This window comes from Megascapheus bottae, chromosome 9 (assembly GCF_031878675.1).
Source record: "Megascapheus bottae isolate mThoBot1 chromosome 9, mThoBot2.hap1, whole genome shotgun sequence".
NCBI classification, from domain to species: Eukaryota; Metazoa; Chordata; class Mammalia; order Rodentia; family Geomyidae; genus Megascapheus; species Megascapheus bottae.
Genome location: NC_143517.1, coordinates 48484060 through 48507006, shown reverse-complemented (window position 1 = coordinate 48507006; position 22947 = coordinate 48484060). Strand labels below are relative to the sequence as shown.

The following is a 22947-nucleotide window of genomic DNA, read 5'->3' as shown; positions in this document are numbered from 1 at the left end:
AGTGGCAGGGTACTTGCCTGCAGATTAAAGCTCAGGAACATTGTCCAAGCTTTGAGTGCAACACCAAGGGTGGTACATACACACAAAAATGGAGATTTCTGCACCCCTAAACATGACTTATGAAATTCAAGTTCTGAGATTTGGAATCCACATCTATATCTTAGAACTCAAGAAGGTAATAGAGAATTAGTTATGAATACACAGATTTGGGCATAAATAACCCTTAAAGCCAGTGCCCATCCCAAGCATGTATTTATTGCTATGGTCTTCAGCAGCCTAACTTTGTTTGCTTTCCCTTCCATGCTGTTCTACTGATTTTGATTTTATAAGGTATTCCAGTACTGTTATTCCAGACTCTGAAGTCAATAAAGCTAAATGTCATATTAACAATTTCATGGATATATTAATATACACTGATACTACACATGTTTTAAGTATAATCTTGTATATTTAATATAGCTTACAATGCTAAAAAAGGTTTTCATAAGTACTTGACCACACTTTTTTGTTGACATCGTTTGTGGGACTGAACTCTGGGCCTGGGCATTGTCCCTGAGCTCTTCAGCTCAAGGCTACTGCCCTAATCCTTGAGCCACAGCACCACTTCCAGTTTTCTGGTGATTAGTTAGATATAAGAGTCGCATGGATTTTTTAGTGCCAGGGCTGACTTTGAACTGCCATCCTCCGATCTCAGCCTCCTCAGTAGCTTTGATTACAGGCATAAGCCACCCAGCTTTACCACATTTTATAAATCTACTTGCAGGATTATATATTTATTATATTATATACTGTGCACTTTTATATATTATATGATATGTATTGCATTATTAAATCATATAAACATATTGAATATGTAATAAGCACATAATACCTACACTTATGCATATATATATGACCTACACATATGTGTACTTATGCATATGTCTATATATATGAAGAGAGAAGCACGAACATGTACATATAAATATAGAATAATTTTGAAGTCTACAGAAGAATTTCATCACATGGATTCCTTCCTTGGAGCAACTAATATATAAGATTATGTAGAGTATTTTTTATGCCATTAGTATGTCTATGCTTCTTCAAACACATATACGTGAACACATATAAATGTGTGTATATATGCATATAGATAAAGAATAACTTTGGGAGGTCACAAAACGAGTTGATCAAATTTATTGCTTCAAAGTGGAAACTAATGGATAGGGCTGGGATGAATTTTTTAAATAAAATTTCAATAGTGAATAGGTATTATGTCCATATTTCTCTTATCTCATAGAGCAAAACTGAGATGCATTTAAAAAATATTATTAAGTGAACTTGGTCAAGAAGCAGATAAGAGGAGAAGCATGAGATAATTAAATGAAAGAAGTAGGCCTGCGGTTGATTATTTCAGGTGAAAGTGAGGCAGAGATAAGCTAGATAACTTGAGACTTATGTGTTTAAAGGGAAGCTTTTATATTACAAGTGAATAGCAGATGAAAAAAACTATGTCTCTAAACTAGAAATGTCTCTTCTACCACTGTTAGGAGAATGAAAATAGAAGTGTTGCATTTTTCTTATTTTCATATCACTGTTGTCATAGCATCCTTAGCTTATATAGGCTATGTACTTTTCTCTTTTTCTGTTTCCTACTCTCCAAGAAATATTAATTTTGAAAGTTGTATATATTTTTCATTTTACTCAGAATCATTTATCTACAACTATGAATATATATTCCACATGCCTTTCTCCTACAGAAGTAAAATTACATTGATGTAAACACTTTCTTCCAGAAAGAAAACACTAAAATAAATCTGTGCTGGGTCCCAAATCCTAAAAGCCTTCCAATAGAAACTGAGTAGCTAAAAGTTTTACAGATCTGAATTTGGACCAAAAGATCCTTGAAACACATGACTGTCATAAAAAAAAAAACCCTACAACTGGATTTTGTATCTACCAAAGAAGTTGAAGGAAAGTTAAATGAAATTGAAACAAATTTCTCAATGGGTTTAACTTTTCCAACTTTAGGACCATTCATGCCATGGTAGAATCTAGAGTAAGAATATAAGCAAGACATCACATTGTCAAAACTAAAAATGTAAAGGCTTTAAATGAAACACTAAACTGTTAAATGTAATACATTTAATTCTTCCTTGTGGAATTTTTTATGTTTTGCAGTTTTTGTGATTTTTTAAATTGTATTTTATCATCGCGGTGATGTATAGAGGGGGTACAGTTGCATTTTTCCTGTAGTGGGCACATTACTTCTTGAACATTGATACCCCTTCTCATTATTTTGTCCCTCTCTATATCCCCCCCCATCCCCTCTCAGTCATTTTGTTTATAACTGAAATATGCAAGCATTGGAATGACTAGCCCTGACATGTGAGATCACAATCTGAAATGCATCTTTCTAAACGTATGTGAACACCTTCACCTGAACATTCAAAATTCTGCTCTCCCTTGCAGACAGGCGTCTATTGAGGCTAGGGATGCACTTGCCAGTTGCCTATTCCAATATCATCAAAAGGAACTGGGCAAAGAGACCAATACAATTCCAGGATGAAGGGAATTCCAGGATTTCAAGTATTTTTGTGTTCTACAACAGTGCTTCTTAAATGGACAGTGGAATATAAAGTTATTATACCTTCAGCAGCTAAAATATTCCTCCAGAAGAGAATCTTCAAGCTTTAAAATTATTAACATAATTTTGTTAAGCACAAAAATAATGTGATGAAGAATGAAGTAATATTTTAATGACCTTATAATTAGATATAATATTTATTCAGTGATAAGTTTTCCATGGAGCTTTATTTTGTGAGTGTGTGTAAACTACTGTGAATATAAAAATAACAATGTACACATTTGTAGGTTCTGTTATTTTTTTGTTCTATCTGTGCTCCATTTGGGTTCTCTCCTTCTTTCTACCTACCACCTTATCTTGTATATATTTTTTTTCTAATGCATTCTAGTAGCATAACTTGGAACTTATTTTTTTCCTGTAATTTTAAACAGTAGCTTTTATTTCTTGTAAGTTATTTGAGGTAGCATGAAGAATCAGTAGAGTCAATAGAAAATATTAACTTGACCATTTGATGATAATTCAGTTTAATGGATTTGGCCAATTGCACTATTATTTTGAAAGGATCTCAGAAAGAACTTTCATGTTTCACAGATAGTTTTCCACATGCTATTTCACACTTATATATGATAGAGAAAATGAATGTAAATTTTTTAAGAGGCCAAATACTGGTGATAGTACCATTCACATCCATATTACTTCCAAACCCATGTTAATTCCATGGGAAAGGGAGACTCCGACTGTATATATATTGTTCATCAATGTAGCAACAGACCAGAGGTTTAGGAATTCATTTGAACAGAAACCTAGTACTTCTTCCTTATTCCTGTCTTGTGTCCCCTGTCTAACATATTTATAGAATAGCAAATTCAAAATAGCAATGTGTAATAAGCACATACAAATTTATGTCTGTGCATTTGTACATCAAACACACACACATACTTTTTCATAACTTCAGAAACTTTTTATCTTATATTCCCTATATACCTAACACTGAAAATTATTCACATGATTTATAATGGAGAAGAAAAATGATTCTGCATGAAGACATACCTATGGAATAACAATAAGAGGAAAAGGAATTCTTAAAAAGTGAACTGGAACATACTCTGATCCATAGTAGCTAGAGGCCCCCTAAAGATTTAAAAACCATCTAAATCACGCCAACCACACTGACAGTAGAAAATTACCATGCAGACAAAATTTGACATCTAGTCATCCAAAAGATTTGACATCACACAATAATAAATATATGTGCCTAGGAGTCAGAAATAATTTATGCTACCAAGGGAAAATGAACTCTGCAATATTATTTATTGAAGATAAAATTTAAAATTTATGGTGCAACTTATATTCTTTACAGATCTTTATTCTTCCTTATTGGCTTATCTGTCCTTTTACAGCCCTGCTGATTTCCTAGAAAAAATTATTTCTACTGTGCTTTAATTTATTTTGTATACATGTACATTTATTTCTACATGTGCTAATCAAATACAATTAAACTAAATAGGTTATAGCTTTCTTTAGCTCAGTAGCAGTTGTACTATGATTTCAAATATGCTTATATTATAATAAAATAAATTAGGACAAAATATAGAAAGTAAATTAGCCCAATTTACTCTCACAATGATAAACAATGCTGTATCCATGAGTGAAAACAAAGATGTGTGTGCTGAAATTTTGCCTACAGATTCAAGTTTGGAGTATAAGATTCTACATAGAAATGTATTTTTGCAAACAATGAGAACAGAGTTAATTTTCACATACCTTTGAATTCGTTCATAAAATAAAACTTCTGAAGCCCCTATCTAAAATTTAAGGGATAGTCACAATAATTAACTTCTTAGCAGAATGACCAATATTTATCTAGTCATATTGTTTTATAGCTATTTAAATATCTTTATTTTAAAAATGGTATATTACTTTCAATAAGTTAATCCTTTGTGAAATGTTAATGTACAGGGTTGTGGTTTTTAAAATCATTTCCTTAAGACCATCATAATTCTAAGTGAATTGAAAATAGCCTAAAATGAACATATGTATCACTTTTTATAGCTTTATGCAAGAAAACAAAAAATAAGATGGATTTTCATAACAAGCAAAAAATTACATCTTTTCATGACACAAAGAAAATGGGATATATAATTGCAGTTATCTCTAATGGGGAGATGCTTTGAATGGTTATAAAGAAAATTAAGTACTGAGCCTAATAGAAATTTAATTGTTCCTGTTTTTTTTGTTGTTTGTTTCTTGTTCTACATCAGTGATTAAGCAGGATTTTTAAGTGCATTTATCTAAGACTTTTACACTTTTATTCTTGCATGAACAAACCTATTGAGAAGTTTAGACTGTTTCATGAATGTACACTGAACCAAGGCTACTCACCTTTAAAATAAATATAAGTAAGAAAGATCAATTTTTATTCACTAATAATAAATTCAAAAACATTTATTAAGAACCATTAAAACCATCTGAAGAATCTTTTTGTTGTTTTGCTTTATTTTGTTTATTTTATTTATTTATTTATTTTTGGTTAAGGGGCTTGAAATCTGGGCCTGAGCCCAGCTCAAGGCTAATGGCCTGCCCTACCCTTCAACCATAGCCCCACTTCCTGTTTTCTAGTGATTAATTGGAGATAAGAGTCTCATGCACTTTAGTGTCCAGACTGGCTTTAAACCATGATCCTCACAACTCAGTCTCCTAAGTAGTTAGGATTATAGGAATGAGTCGCTGCGCCAGGCCTAAAGAATCATTTAGTGTTTCATAAGGATGACCAAAGACTTTCATTGCTCTCCAAAAGTATATTTCACTGTAGTGGATGTAGGCTGAATAGAAAGTTTCCCAAAGCAGCTAAGATCCCTATTTAAATCTAAATTAATGTCTTGGCAGGATAAAAAGGAAGAATGAGCTCTTGAGGTTGTATGCAAAGGACCCAGTTTACATGTAGATATCCAGGTAATAATAGAATCATTCACCAGTGCCATAAATCCTCTTTATATGATCTTCAGTAAAAGAATAAACACTATTTCTATGAAATTAAGGATTCAAGCAGTCTATCATAAATATATCATAGGTAATCTCCTAAGGAGATTGCAAAATAGAGGGATAGATAGATATAGCATTTAGATATTGGATATAACACATGGCACAAATCTTCCCTATGCTTATTAAAGAGAAAAACAATGTGCTTCATATTTTAGGACAAGCAAGGAGTTCAATCATGGAGCCACCTGCCCATGCATTCAAACAGACACAAGGAGACAGGGCATTCTCCCCCTACTTCGCGTTCTTGTCTCAGAGACCTCTGAAAATATACATTCTTGCAATGAAAATAGCACAGATCTTGAGGCATTTTGAATTATGTATACACATTTGAAAGGAACTAAAAGCTTGTGATTTTTAATGTTTTTTAATCAAATTCTAGAAACCAGTAAGTTTTCTACTTTTTGTTTTTTTGGCATCAGAGACAAATCTAAGTGTTTTTTTGTTTTTTAAAATATATTTATACTAGCAATGAATCTGGAATTAGGTAGACTCTTGCTCAATATTGAGTAAATTAACAAGGGAACAAATTGATTTACAAGCATTAGTTCTTCTTTATGTACTGACAAAGAACCTTTAGTTAGGCTTAAGGCAGTTAAATAATTCAGAACTGAAAAGGATATTGATTTATGTGATATATAGCAACAACTGAATTTCCCCCCAAATACTACTTTTAGTTTCAGCACAAGAAAGATTGGTGGTATATTAGATATGTTACATTTATATGTACATTTTATGAACTTGAGCTCTTCTGCCCATTTTATGATGGGCTCATTTTACTTTCTTTCATGGCTCTCAACTTCAGTTTTCATTGTTGATCCTTTACCTGCATCTGACTCTCTATGGTAGCTCATAAGACCAGCACCTGTATTTCGCCAAAATTCCAGTGAATATTCATTTGTCACAAATGTGGTGCAAATGATGTTAATTATATACATTTATATGTATAATAAATCATATATGTGTTTTATGATCCTTACCTATCTTGATAAAACTCTTCAATGTTATATAGATCTCCACAGTGTAAATCATGATATCCTCATGAACACTTCAGTGATAAATGCTGGACACTGCAAACATACTGTTCCTGAAGGCTTTTTGTTTGTTTGTTTTTTGCCAGTCAAAAAACAACTTGAACTCAGGACATGGGCACTGCCCTTGTGCTTTCTCAAGACCAAAACCCTACCACTTGAGCCACCACATTACTTCTGGGTTTTTCTATGTATGTGGTACTGAGGAATCAAGCCTTAGTCTTTGTGCATGCTAGGCAAGCTCTCTACCACTAGGCCCAACTCCCAGCCCATCATGAAGTCTTTTTAAATGTTATTTTTCTCATTTTGATAGCTGACTCTGAAGCAGGGCACTTTATTGCAAGGGTCAATGCAATGGTATGGCCATTCATGCTGCCCTTTATTGGTCTTGTAAAGCACAGTCACTATCTCGAAGATACTTTTCCTTGCTTTCTTAAAATATTCTTTTTATTGTGAAAGGTGATTTTATATTTTCTTTCCTTTTCTAATTTTCCAGCCCTTTGTAATTTAGCAGTGTAGTTCCTAAACATACACTATTTCCTCTTTTAAAAGCCTATCTTTTTTGTATGAAAAGTATCATTCTAGTAATTTGGACATTTATTCTGGAATGAGTACATTTATTTCTGTGTTTCCATTCTTAGAGAGTGATTCTTCAAAGGTCTAATTTATTCATTTACTTTCATCCTTTGTTTGACCCTTGGAACCGTTCAAATATTCCTCTGAAATATTTTTGAGAATATATGGAGCAATTTCCCTTCTGTAGCTAAAATTATACCTTTCTGAATGAGAGATTACACATGTATACATTAAGATACAGCACGTCCAGTTAGCATGAGGTTCATTTAAATAAAATTGTTTACAATAAAACACATATATAATAGGTAAACTATCATGGATATAATTACCTTACAGGCCATGTGCTCAATATTTGAAGTAAAAAAGATTTTCTACTCATGGTACTCTTCCAAATGGTATCTGAATAATTTGTAAAATATTCAAAATGAACTTCTCTGCAACTTTAAAGATTGAAATGGTATGCATTTTCAGAACTAAAGATACTTGAATAGTTTTTTGGGGGGGATCATCTTTTCTTTTGAATTCAAAGAAGTCTAAGATTCTCTGATGGTCTCAAATTTGGTAATCTCAAATTTCAAATCTTGGGGATTTGAAAGGTCTTAGTTAAATGCATGAAATTGTACTTTTTAATGATAAATCTTGATCACTAAGTTGCGTAGTTTGTGTTTTGTAGTTTTTGTAGCTTACATTCATGTATAATCTAAAAGTTTATCTGCCAGTTGTTTTCTTTCCTGTTGAAATATCAAGAAAAACATCTGTCTTATAATTCCTATGCAGAGAAGGTTTAACTAATCCATTTCTTCTTTATCAATCTCATTTTCAGGCTAACTGGAAGTTTTGTGCCAGACTTGATAGTGAGCATGAGTAGCCAGATGTGGCTGCACCTTCAAACTGATGAAAGTGTTGGATCGGTTGGCTTCAAGGTTAACTACAAAGGTAATGAGGAATTCCTTCTGTGGGAAATGTGTTATCTTAATATACCCAGAGGATAATTTTGAATTCAATTTTAATTGCATCTACAAAAAGTTTTCCAGAGTACAAGCACAAATGCATTCCAACCAAATTATTTCATCTTTAATCTAACTATAGATGTTGATGCCACTTTAAATAAAATTAGTTTTCTTTTCAAATGAGAATTTTGCATAATTTATATCTGTCTTTTTGTGCTTTCCTCACTCTGAACAACTATCTTTTTCTAGAATCAAATATACATTTTATTCTCTTCAAGTCCCCAAATATTCCAGAGTGCTAATTATTCTCGATAGACCATCAGATCAAATGCATGATGTCAGGGTTGAGATCATCTTTTTCATAAGTCATACATTTAAAATTTATTTAAACTCATATCCCTACCAGTTTTGTTATTATGCAAGTTTATACTAATTATATAGGAATTTTAAATATTTTGTTCCTGTTTCACTCATAAAGGATAGATGTAAGTATGATAATATCATAAATATAATTGACACACATTCAGTTATTATTAGAGTTAGTACTTAAACACAATGTACTAATTAAGAATCCAAATTTGCAATTCAAACTGAGAAACTCTGTAAATGTTAATAAATTCAATTAAAAGCTGGGCTTTAAAAGCAATATATAAGAAATATATAAGAGTATTATGTGTCTTTATTATCACCATTGATACAATTATTATTCAGCCTTTTTTCCATTAGGAAATGGCTATGAAAGTGTTCTCTTACTTTAGAAATAGTAATTTAAATCAGTTTGCTCTTTCAGACTGCCATGCTTTTGTATGTGGACACGGTGAAATGAATACACAGTGTTGTCAGGGAGACAAGACACATTCTGTGTTTTCACTTGTGACTAAATTTAGTGCTAGATTAATTTGAATAGGGCAGGAAATCTGTGTAAAATGTCATTTTTCAAAAAAATTTAGCTAGATTCTTATAATTTCATCTAAAATAATTTTATTTATTGGCTAATCTATAAAAGGTTGTAGGCTTAACACTTTCAGCTTCATGCCCAGTGTCTTTTATTCATTCCATCAATTATATATTTCATATTATTTATTTTAGCTCTACAAAAAGAAATTTTACTTCCACACCTTAGTTTTGTGTACATGTGCTTGTAATCTGGTATTTTTTTCTATTTGCTTATAATTTAAACTGAACTTTCACATATGAAAGAAAAATATGTGTTCTGTCTATCTGAGCTCAAATTTAACAAAATCCTTTCCAGTCCTATCACTCAGAAAATCACGTATTATCTTTTTGGATAGATGAGTAGAATTGCATTATTATATACATTGTAAATCATCTGCTCTGGATTTTTTTATAAGCTGGTTATTATAATAAATAGGGCAGGAATGAACATAAATGTGGAAGTGTCTTTACTGTGTTTCTATACATTGACTTTTAATACTATTGATAAATGCCTGAGAATTGTACTAGGATTCTTCTTTCCTCCTATCCCTACAAGTATTTGTTGTTGTTCAAATTCTTGATGACTACCAATCATACCGGGATGTGACAGAACCTCAAAGTTGCTTTAATCTACATTTCTTTATGGCTTAAGAGGCAGAGAATTCCAAGTGTTTATTGCCCTTTTCATTTCTTCTAAGAAGCCTCTATCAAACTCCTTTTTTCATTTATTTGATAGTATTATTGTTTCTTCAGGGCTTTAATTTATTGAGCTACTAATATATTCTTAATAATATGCCTCTACCACCCATATAGTTTCCTATTTTGTAGGCCGTCTCTTTAAGATTATTAATGTTATTCTTTGCTGTTCAGAAACTGTTTTTAGCTCAATTTCATCCCATTGGTCTATTCCGTAAAATTTCCCAGCCCCTGTAACTTTGCTCAGAAAGTTCTTACCTATAACAGTAAGTTTTAATGTTTCTCATATTCTTTGCTTAGTAGTTTCAAAATTTCAGGCCTTGCATTGTGGTTCTTGAGCCATTTTGAATGAATATTAATCCAAGGTGACAGACAATGATCCAGTGATCCCTTTTCAGTCTTTTGAATATAAATGTCTAGTTTTCCCAACATCATTTATTGAGGAGACTTTTTTTCACATATCTATTACATAGAATATAGGTAATATAATATACATTATATATACATATATATTATATATAATGTGTGTGTGTGTGTGTGTGTTTGTGTGTGTGTATCCTTTAAAAAGTTCCTAATGAAGCCAGGCACGATGGCTCATGCCTGTAATCCAAGCTGTTTAGGAGGTTGCAATCAGAGTATCACAGTTCAAAGCCAGCCCAGACACTAAAGAATGGGAGACTCTTATCTCCAATTATTCACTAAAACACTAGAAGTGGGTCTGTGGCACAACGGGTAGGCAGTAGCCTTGAGCAGGAAGAGCTGAGAGACAGAGCCCAGGTCCCATGACCCACACACATAAAAAAAAGTTGTTAATGAATCTGCCATCTTCATATTCTTTTGAATTTTATAGTTTTTATCTTGTAAAAGTTACATGTCAAAACGAACAGTAATTTTAACCTTGCAAACTGTGTTGTTAATTAATGGCAATGTTTCAAACAGAAACACAGCAATTACAAAACATGATTAGGTTACAGCAGAAGGGTACTCTAGATGTTTATACTGCCCTCTTTGTTCAGGTGAAGAGCTGTAAATGGTAAAGTAGCAGAATTAAATATAATTTCATTCTGTTTCTACTTAGTTTGCAACAATAGTAATTAAACAAATTACAAAATATTTGCTTATGTGCTAGGTACACAATGGCTTGTTGAACACAGCAAGAAAATGCCAAGATTCTCTTTCAAAGAGATCATAATAAAATGAACACAAATATGAACACACAATTATTCACAGAGCTGACAACCTTGAAATCAACTTGGGAGATTCTAAATTGATAATTCCATGGTTTTCTTCCTTCTTTTCCATCTTGGGTATTCCAATCTCACCTTTAAATTATTAACAAAAATCTTACTCCAAGAGAAATGTGATTATATTTTACTCTTGTTCAAAATATTTAACTTTCCTTGTCTTTATAGGTCAAACTTTCAATTTTCTCCATTTTTTATATTCCCCCATGCATTGTTTTTATCAAACTATTGATATTTCTCAGTATCTAACAAGTTTTTTCACACCACTATTTGTATATTGAGTAAATTCTGGCAGGCTCTTACTGTCTTTGCATCAAATCCATTGCATCTTCTTTGAATATAGTTCAGGAATTTACTATACAGTTATGACATTCTTATATCTGTATCATATATAAAATTACATTAGCTTTATATAATCTATTATATATTTCCCCCAGAGTAAAGCAAGTGATATCTTACTTGACTTCATATGTTCATTTACAACAGTTCAGATGTGTTATCCTCATTCCTCATTCAGTTAAACAACACAGGTAATTTGGCAAAAGTTGAGTAAAATATGTCTTCAAAATTCTAGTTAACTGGTTTTCATTTTAGTGCCTACCAAATGTTGCTTCACCATAATTACATCCTGAGTTCAAATTTAAGGTAAAGTTATTTTGAGGAGTTTCCATTTTTGAGGTTCATACGACTTCAACAAGTTGGCCTAATAAAAATAGTTTCCATAATCACCACATCCTCTGTAGCATAGTGTCTTGATTCTAAACAGAATACCTGCTCAAAGCCATTCCAGATTTTATCTAAAGTTGTCTTTTTGTCAACTATGGATCTCAAAGGAGTTAACATTTAATGTATATCTTCTTTGAATTAAAGTGATTTCCATGGAGTGATTAAAATATATAACTAACACTTGCCTTTTCATATTACAGTTGACTTTTTGTGTGTGTGTGAAAAAGGTGTGGCCACACTGAATGGAGCTAACTTTTTCTTACTCTATTCAAACATAGAAACATTATTAGAAACACACACACACACACACACACACACACACACACACACACACACACACAAACCTATTTTAGCTTCACTGGGCTAAGACTAAATTAATCAATGAAAAACAAAAGTTTTTTAAGAATATATAATAATATGCAGTTGCCTGGTTAAACTAACCTTGACTTTAGAACTTTGCCTATAATCTGACGAACTATGATGCATGTTCTCTGTAATGTGGATAGCATGCAGCTTAAATACAAAGCTCCCAACACATTTTTCAAATCAGGAAAATGGTTCTGGATTTTATATTAACTAATTTAATGTTTATCATAATCACTCGGGAGCCCTGATTGCTACATACAATAGAAGTGAACAAAATGCCACCAGCTTGTAGAAGATAATGATAGGATTCACTTGTTAAAATCTGTAATATCTATGTTGAGTACTGTAAGTCACTGCCATCCTAATTCACAGATGTTTGTTTGCCAAAACTATGATTCAGTATATATCTCTAGATGTTCCTGCAAAAACAGAATAACCCTGCTACTGACCCTGCCTCATTTCCTTTAGATGCATTAGTTTTATTTCCTTGATTTTTTATTGCCATTATTTCTAATGCATATTAACTAGAAAAGAAGCAAAATAGAAGAGGATCTTTTCCAGTGGATGCATTATCATCTATTAGCACTGTGCTATTTTCTATTAGGAAATATTTTCACCTTCATCTTAGAAGCCAAAGTAATATTAAAAGAATAATTGACAACTAGCACGAGCCTTCTCCATTCCACTCTTTTGCCCACATTAAGTCATTAAACCTTATGAATACTGCAAGAGATAAGAAATATTACTAATTTTGTTGTTGAAAAACTGACCAGTATATAATCGGTAGAAAGCCTATTTTGTTAACTTTTGTACTCCAGGACTCGGTACAATGTCCTATATATTATAAGAGTGCAATACTGGTAGATAGAATATGAAAACTATAGAATGGTTATATTATTTGTTTAGTACAGACCACAGATGCAAAACTTAAGTTTACTACTCCAGTCATTTGTCTATTATTGCAATGTTGCTTTATACATGATTTCAAAGGGTGCTTTAAAGAAGAAACTTGAAACTAGAAACCCTAATCAAAAATGAAGCATATAACATATATATGCATGCACACAACATATCAACATAACAAGATACATCTATCTGTATTAGAATGACCCTGATTGTTTTACTTTGAGGATATCTAGTTACATGATGTTCTGTAATTGAATGTCCATGGAAGTGGCCTTTAGAGAAAAGGCCCTACCTTAATGGTGCCCTAAGAGTGACATTATTTCCTATTATTAGAAATTAAACTGTAGCTACCGGTATTATTATACCATACCTCCTTAACAATATAGTATTTGTGACTTCATGTAATGATTAGTATTGTGACACACTAAGGTGAGTAGTGGTGTCGTCTCTACTGCAGAGCTGATAGAATTCAGTCTATTGCTTTAGATAATGTAAGATCACATGGTCAGTAAGAAATAGAATGACTCTTTTGTACTTTAAGACTGCTACCTTTATAACCTCATATTATTTTCATAAATCTTAGCAGAAAGTTAACTTATTTAGGTAGTTAATTTTTGTTAAGATTTCATTAACATTGATTTTTACATCATATTTCAAATGTCACATTTAACAAACAAGTATTCAAGAAGAGAATTTCTATGTAAAATCATTGGCATGTAGATTTTAGAACATAATTAAAATTAACATAATTAAAATTAAGCTGATGGTTTGTATGTCATAGGTACATATTAATATAAGTAATAAAACATTATGTCTATAGAGTATGTAGCCCATCATAGATTTTTATGTCTATGTAGTTATGTTTATATTTCCAAGATTATGGTATCCTTAATATGTGGATATTAGATCCCAACAGTACAAGAGCGATGACTCAATAATTGGGTACTCGAGGTGATGGTCGTTAAATTTTCATGCAGATTTGTACTAAAATCCACAATAAGTGTTTAAAATTTTGATGATGCCATCCGGCTCTATGAAATGACCTACAAATTTGGAAAGGAATACATTCATTAAAGATGGTTGTTTTTCTTAAGTATTTAGTATCAATAACTGATGATATAAAGTGATCTTAGAGTCCTATTACTTTGTTGCAAAGCTTAGGAAAAATAATTTTACTCTTCACAGACTGACTTCTTTCAGTAATTAGTACATATGCAGATGATAGGATGACTTACTAGCAACTACTTTTCAATTAAGAAGTTATTTGCCATTGTATGTTAAGTTTAAAAGTAACTAAAAACATTAGATTTATTTATATTTGCTAACTTAGTTATGAAGGTGTTAATTTTTTTATTGTATTTTATTGTTGGGGTGGTGTAAAAGGGATTACAGATCCATTCTAGTGGGTACACTACTTCTTGTTCATTGATAGCCTTCCAATGTTTTTCTCCCAGTTTCCCTCACTCTACCTGCTCCTAGTCATCTTGTTTTCTCCCTTCCCTTCCCTACTTCAAATAAACAAATAAACTTATATACAATATTCCTGGTACCAAATTCAGATACTCTGACAACATGAGATAAACCATAAGGATAAAAGCCAAAACAAACAAAAGCAGAGAGAGAGAGAGAGAGAGGGAGAGGGAGAGGGAGAGGGAGAGGGAGAGGCAGAGGGAGAGGGAGAGGGAGAGGAAGAGGGAGAGGGAGAGAACCTCACACAGTAGGTTGAGAGCAACAAACACAAAAATCAAGCTATCGTTTCCACATCCTGGAGTGCAGCTCATTTAGCCTCATCTCATATGTCCATATCCACATAGCTATTGATCTCTTGTAATCCTCTGCTAGGAGAATCTCGGATGTGTACTACATATTGCAAATGTAGGAAACCATGGAGCCGGTTTCTTTGGGTCTGACTTACTTCATGTAATACGATTTTTTCCAAGTCATCCCATTTCTTTTTTTAAATATTTTTATTGTATTTAATAAAAGGGTTACATGATATTTGCCAGATAGATGGTGCATTAATTCACATACATTGATACCCTTTCACATGTCTTGGTCCCCATTACCCTCCCCCTTACTCCCCCTCTTGGTTTTCCCCCCTTCCCTGTCCAATTTCAAGTAACCAAATACAAATGTATCCAATATATCAGATAACAAAGTGAGATATTATGACAATATGAGATAACAAAGGAACAGCAAAAGAGATGAGAGATAACATACCACCTTAAGGTCAGCAATCATTCGTTATAATGGCCCATAGAGGTCCATTCAATTAGCTTCATACTATATGGCCTTATGTATCAAGTTTTTGCTCTATTGCAAATCTTTGCTATTGGAGCCCAAGGTTTCTACTGGTTATGATGAATGAGGGAAATCATTGAGCCTAAGTTCCTTTGAGTCTGGCTTACTTCGCTTAATATGATTTTTTCTAAGTCTTTCCATTTCCTAACAAATGGGGCGATGTCGTTTTTTCTGACAGCAGCATAGAATTCCATTGTGTACAAATACCACAAGTCTTCCCATTTCTTTACAAATGGGGCGATGTCATTCTTTCTGATGGCAGCATAGAATTCCACTCCATTGTGTATAAATACCACATCTTCTTGATCCATTAACCGTCTGAGGGCATCTGGGTTGATTCCATATCTAATGTTCATCAATGTTTCCTTTGACATAGTTATGACTCTAAGAATTGGGACAATTGATACGGCCTCTGGGGGAAAGGAAATCTTTTCTGAAGTTTGAAAATGGGAAAGTTCATTTTACCTTCTGTTATTGAAGGGCAACTTTTATTATCTTATGTCAGTTGCCAACACAGACAAAGTAAAGCCAATAAATAGAAAGGAAACCAATTTTACGGACATAGAAAACATCCTAAGTGTGGTTCTTTCTGAAGAGTACACTATACTTTAGTCTTCCTTTTTTTAAGGGAAGTGAAGTTCATATTTATGACATCATTTGTCAAGTTTCTCTCCCTAAGTTAGCATGTCAAAAATGAGCTGTAATTAACAATATTTGTGTCTGTTTTGCCTCTACTAAGAAAGAAACATTTATATTATGACTCAGTCTATGTGCATTTTTATTCTGAAAAATGTATTAGAATAAAATTCCACTAGAAATGTGTCCCTAAAAAAATGTGAAATAAAAGAGAATATAGGTATGTTTGAGATCATTTTCACTGTGCTGTTTTCCTCAAATTATAAAAATTCTGCAATAACTTTCTACTCATAGTACATGTTCATAATGTAGAAATCATTTTATTAACTTTAACACCTGTGCCTAACTAGACTCTGCTATCACATAATTTTGTCTATGAATCGTGAAATGAAGATATCTTGAAAATATCTTTGGTTCTAATTTCTTCTACATAATTAATTTTAACACTAAGAAACAATTATTTGGCTATTCAAATCACATTGTATATGTTATGCAAAAATACATTGCTATTTTTTCTCTATTTTTCTGTTATCTATTGTCTAGAAGCAGATTCTTGTATTCTATTGATTTTCAACAAAGTGTTAAGAAAGTATGGAAAGAAATTCTATGTGTTGTTTTATGAATTTTTAAAGATACTGAAACAATTGAAAAATCATTTTTTGTTCCATGAATTGGCTCATCACTTACCTCATAAAATATTTAAATATCAACTTAAAGTAGATTATATACTATATATATATATTAAGACTATAAACTACAAAAAGGTTTTGGTGAGCATCTTTGATTGAGAGAAAGTTCTCTTTGACACAACATAACATTGAATGCAATAGACTAAATTCATGTTCCAATGTCAAACCTTACACTGAAGCCCTTGCACCTCCCAGCCCAGTATAGTGGTATTTTTAGATGGGCCTTTGGAAAGTTTAAATGAGTTCTTAAAAGTGGAAATTTCATGATGAAGCTAGAGACCGTATAAAGTCTGCGTAATTCACCTCCTTAGCAGTATGTGGACACAGGAAAAAGAAAAATATCTATGGAGCAAGAAGTACATTCACATTCACTAGAATTTGTCTGTGCCAGTACTTTGAATCTAGCTTTCAGATTTCCTAGTCTTGTTAAAAGATGTTTTCTTATTTAAGCTACTTAGGCATATGTCATTTTGTAAAAGAATAAAGGCAGATGAAAACATTATAGAAGACAAAATCTGACAAATTGAATTTCATAAAAACTGAAAGTAATCATCAAAAGGCACAGTTAAAATGAAAAGGAAAGTTATAGTCAAGAAGAAGGTATTTGCAAACATACATATATAGAACTACTCGACAGAATACATAATAAATTTTAAGAAACTGAATAATTTAAAGCAAAAGAGAAACACATGTTAACCATAAGCAAAATACAGCAGGCAGTGCACTGGTGTCTCATAATTGCAATTCTAGCACTTGGGAGTGTTTTAGATTTATGATTTGAAGAAAGCCTCACTCTTATCTGAAATTCAGCATCAAAATGGTAGGTGTGAAAATATTGCTTGAGGAAAAGCCAACCAAGAGAGAAAGAATCCAGTTTAAATCTTAGTACACACACATACACATACACACACACATACACACCATATATATATATATATATATGTGCATATATATACATCTGTAGAAACATACATATATGCAAATATAAACCATATATATGCATATATACAAATTTTATACATAAGCCACATGTATACACATATATCTATGTAGATATATTTTTATGTGTATACATCTATGTGTATGTATATGTAGATATATATGCATGCATATAGACATTCATGTATATGTATGTAAATTTATTTTATAATTAAAATTAATAAATATAGCTATTTATTAAAATATGTAAACAAATTGATAAGACATTTTATAAAGAAAAGGATGCCTAAAATGAACATTAAACTCACTCCCTCTTGCCTTATTTTCTTAGGCCTTGGGGTTTATCACCCCATTTGTAATGAAATGGAAAAACTTAGAAAAAATCTTAAGCCACACCCAAAGGAAAATAGACTCAATGGTTTCCCTCATTTGTTATAATTAGTAGAAATCTTGGACTCTTCCAGCAGAGGTTTACAATGGGGCAAAACCTAGATACATAAGGCCATATAGGATGATGCTAAATGAAAGGACCTCCAAGATATAGAAACAAGAGACATATAATGTGTGATTGTTGTTCATAATTTACTATGTTATTTCTCATTTCTCTTGCCCTTGGTTATCTCATATTTTACAGTATTTTACCTTGTTATCTGATATATTGTATAGATGTTTATTTGATTATTTGAAATAGGATAGGGAAGTAGGAAAACAAGATGAGGGGTGAGGGCGGGGGAAGGGAAATGAGGCAAATGAGAAAGGATAGCAATGTGTGTGAAGCAATGTACATATCTGGTAAATATAATGTAACCCTTATATTAATTACAATAAAATATATTTTAAAAAGAACTAAAAAAACTTTAAGAAATGAGAACAGCACAACTAGAAGAATTAGAAATATTAAAAAGTGTTGGCTAGCTGGGCTGCAAATTAGAAGTAGAATCCTCAAAGAATGCTGAAAGGAAAATAAACTGGAAATAAACATGTTTTAAAATGATATTTTAAACTTAAAACTATGTCTAATATATGTTAGCCATTCTGTTATTAGACATCTTCCATGATATATGCAGTTAAAAATTTGTACAACATAATATATGCACACGTTTATGTGTATATTCATATATACATATATTAGAAATGTGTCTATTCAGGAAAGAATCCAAATGTGATCTACACTGTTCATCAACAAGGAAATCTATTTACACTTGTAAAACCAAACTGTAATCAGAGTCACTTTTGAAATTGTAATATGCTGGATGAGAAAAGTGGATTGCTACATGTATCTATTTAGATAATCATTAAGAAACTCGTATTTTAAAATCTTTAATATTTGAACAGAGATCATTTGTTGTTAGGTCACTGGTATAAAAGAAGGAGAAATTAATTATCAAAAGGCTGTAGAAATACTTTCAGATATGGTTATTATCTTGACCATAGTTATAATTTAACTAGTCATGCTCTCTCTGTCTCTCTCTCTTTCTATATATGTTTGTGCTTGTGTGTGAGTTTATGCATGTGTGTAGATGTGTTAAAATCTATATCCCATGTAACACTGAAATATGCACAGTATATTATTTATCATACACCAGTGGGGGGTCAACAAAATTTCTATGTTAAGAGCACCCATTATTTTTACAACTTGAACATTAACATAAGCTGTAATTTAGTTATATTATTTTAAGAAAATATTATGAGAAGAATGGTTTGGCAATGTTTAACTGGTTAAATATTTCCTTTTAAATACTAAATAAAGAATACAACATCTCCAAATTTTATTACTTTTTAAATATTGAGCCAGTTTTATTCTACGAAGTTCAAGTTTTTATTTTTCAAGGTAGTTATATTATTACAAACAAAAGTGTCAAATTTATAATAGTAGCTATAAGAAAAATTTATATTCAGACAAGTGAAAGGCTGAAAATTTCATTCATCAACTCAATTTCCATTAGAACACTCATTTCTTTGTTTTACTTTCTCTGAGACCGCTCTTCAATTCATTTGCTTGTTTATTAATTGGGATACTTATTCCTTTAATCAATTATTTTTAGCTCTTTGTGTATTTTGTGTATTCATCCTTTGCCTTTTGAATCGCTAGACTACTTAATGTTCTTACTTCCTATTTGGAACCTGTCCCTAAAATAAATGATGATTATAGTTATATATATGAAACATAAACGTAAGGGCAGGCTTGCTGAGGGGATCAGCAGAAGGTAGAGGTAGAAGGAAAGAAAATTGAGGGATGAACAGGATTAAAGTAAAGCATAATGAAACCCCAAACACTGTTTGAATAAGTAGGAAGGAAAGCAGCACCTGCAAAGGATAAAGATATGAAGGAGGGTGAACGTGAGCAATGTAAGCAGTATGCTTACATTGATTGCAGGCAATCAGATTCACTTAGATTATTAGTGTACATGAAAAAGTTTTAACACTAACACAGCTTATACAAATCATACCAAGCAAAATTTCATGAAAATCTGCTTTTCTTTAATTCTGATAACCCACGTCTGCTAATACTAGACTTTCTCTTCATGAGACCTGGCTTTTACTGAAACTTCAGTCATTCTTCCATTCCCCCATATAATTTCTTTCAGTTTTTTTTAATTGTAAAGGTGATGAACAGATGGGTTTCAGCATGTAGGTCAGGTATTGAGTACCTTTCTTTTCGAACAGTTTACCATTTCTCTCCTGACTGCTTTCCCCAAGTTGTGTAGATCATTTTCAACATAGTGGGTCTAGTGAGGATCTCCGATGAATTACTTCACCCTAAGTCCCACTGTTTCTGTGCTCCTCTCCCTAAATCAGATAAACTTACATACCAGACAAAAGGCACAGACAAGGAAAAAACAGCTATAAATGGAAAGCAAAAGAGAAAGAAAAGGAGAAAAATGCTCTACAAGAATTAACAAACAAACAAGAAATCCTTCTTGATTCCAATTTTTAGAGTCCCCATAACATTTATTTTCACTCTGGCTCCATTTATTGATTCTCTTAATTTCTTTTTTAATTTCCTAGCTATTATGCTTTTGTGATTCTTTTGCCTCAGCCTCCTGAATTCTGAGATGACCACCATAACTGACTTCATTTTTGCTCAATTCCTATTTTTTTCCACCTCTAAATTTAGCTTAGTTTTTGAAGGTGTTTTTGTCATTAGGTGATTAGAGCTTCACTCTACTGTTGATTAGTTAGCTGAAAAAAATTTTAAGAAGTCTTTAACAAAGATTTGTTAGAAATTAGAAAGGTGGAAGTTAACTATTTTTTACTTACTTTTTTTTAACTAATGTAGCAAAGATTCAAAACTGACTACTGTGTTACTTCCACATTATTTACAGCAGCTCAAAATAGCAGTCTAATAAATAGACCAATCTGAAATCTACAATAAATTTAATATACTAAAATAGCTTTAATAGTAAAGGATTGCTATGACTTATAAAAATAAACTCTTAATTTCCAAATTTTATTAATATAAGTAGTAACAGACTTTTAACAAAAAAACAGCAAAATCCCAACTCTCAAGCTTAAGAGCTACATTATTTGCCATATATCTGTATAATATTAACTGTTAGAGAGGTACATTCTAATGCTGGTATAATTAAATTAGAGTCCAAATTAATTTATAAATTACTGCTTCCCCCCTCTGGATTCCGTGTGCATCACTAATTTAATATTTTCTCTAAGAGCAAGTTCCCTACCTTTAAAAATAAGGCCCTCGGTCTAAACAATTTCTGCCTTTCCTTTCAGCTTTAGCATTCTTTTATTAGAGTTGATAAATTAAATATTGATACATTCATTGTACTGTCCAAGAATATTATACTCAACATTTATTCATTGAAGTAACCTAGGCTGTCTTTAATAAGAAGCCCTTTTAGTGAGCTCTGATATAATAAATCTTTCCCTTAGAATTTTCTTTGGATTTAATACTATTCTAGCTGGCATGGTCTGTTAAGAAGAGAGTCACTTTGGGTTTCCCCATTCTTATGTCATTTGAGATACTTCTCTTCACCTTTTTGTCACATTTCTTTTTGATGAAAATGTTACAAGTTCTCAAGGAGCACTTTGTGGGATTTTTCATGGTAACACTTCAATCTGCCTCTCTTAATGAAAGGAGACATTTAAGCATGAGTCATGAAAACTTTTATATTCTAGTACAATTTATTCTTTCTGTTCATTCTCTTTATTACCTTAGTAGCAGTTTATGTTACATTATTTTATATTTTAATGCTTTCATTTCCTTCAATAAAATTACCACCCCTAAAGTATCAAATTGTACTGTGTTGATTCCAGCCAGTGGTAAAAAGTAAACCCTTTGGTTCCACAGCTCCAAAACTGAGGTGAGTGTGAATAGTGTTAACAATCATGTCACTGTTGGAGTGTTTGTTGAATATCATCTACACTCCAGGCATTGTAGAGGAAATAGGATACATGGCAAAACAGAAGACCCTTAATCACTGTGATTGGTTTAATTTGACACAATATGACACATAATAAATATTTAATTAGACACAACAATGACATGTATAAAATAATTTCAGGAGTGATACCAGCCAAAAGGAAAAGCAGAGTGTGTTTGCTCTTTACTTACAACAACCAGGAATCAGAACCAAGCTTAAAGTAAAACTGTCCAGAAGAATCAGACTTGAAAAGAGACCTGAAGCAATGGAGCTAGGCAGCACAACCAACGTATGTAGATGGAAGGTAGTCTTGGTGAAGGAGCTAATAGCATTTGAGGAGGATGAGGAGGAACAGAAGATGAGGAGGAGGGGTGAAAGGAGTCCTATTGGATAAAAGAGAAAGGAAAGTTCTTGTGACTGTTTGGTACGTGGACTTGCGTAGATTCTTGCATTAAAAATAATATTTATTTTTCCAAATCAAACCAAATATCACTCATCTGCACTCAGGCAGGTTCCTATCTCAATTTTTCCAAAGGCTACAGTTATGTTTACTAAGATAATCAAATCATAAATGGTAGAAATTGGAATGTGCTTTTGAGGGAATCTTTGTGAAATACAGTTATTTCCTTAAATAGTTCCCAAAGAGTTATGATGTACAGTTAAATGATGGAAACTTCCTGGTGGTATGAAACACAACAGTATAATATCCATGCTACAGGATTCATACATGCGTTCAATAAGTAATTGCGATTTTCTTTAATTTTCACATTACATCATAACATTTTCAGTCAAGCTCATTCTGCTCAGATTCTCTGCTCACTGAAGGTAACTTTCCTGTATTTTCCAATCTGAAGATAGATGACTGAGATTCATCAAAATATGTATTTTCAAGTTACAATAATATTTAAACATCTTGCTTTAAAGTCTCAGCTAAACTTAAGTGCAAGGTAGTCTTTACATA

General features: G+C 32.1%; 1 protein-coding gene across 3 annotated transcripts in view; it reads left to right on the top strand.

Moving 5' to 3' along the window:
* The window catches only part of Csmd3 (CUB and Sushi multiple domains 3), an 842017-nt gene that overhangs the window by 393506 nt on the left and 425564 nt on the right, over positions 1 to 22947 (top strand). For all 3 annotated transcript variants that reach the window (XM_090339296.1, XM_090339294.1, XM_090339297.1), the window contains one exon: positions 8036 to 8148. In XM_090339296.1, the coding sequence (XP_090195422.1) occupies positions 8036 to 8148 (113 nt within the window). The remainder of the gene's footprint in view (positions 1 to 8035; positions 8149 to 22947) is intronic.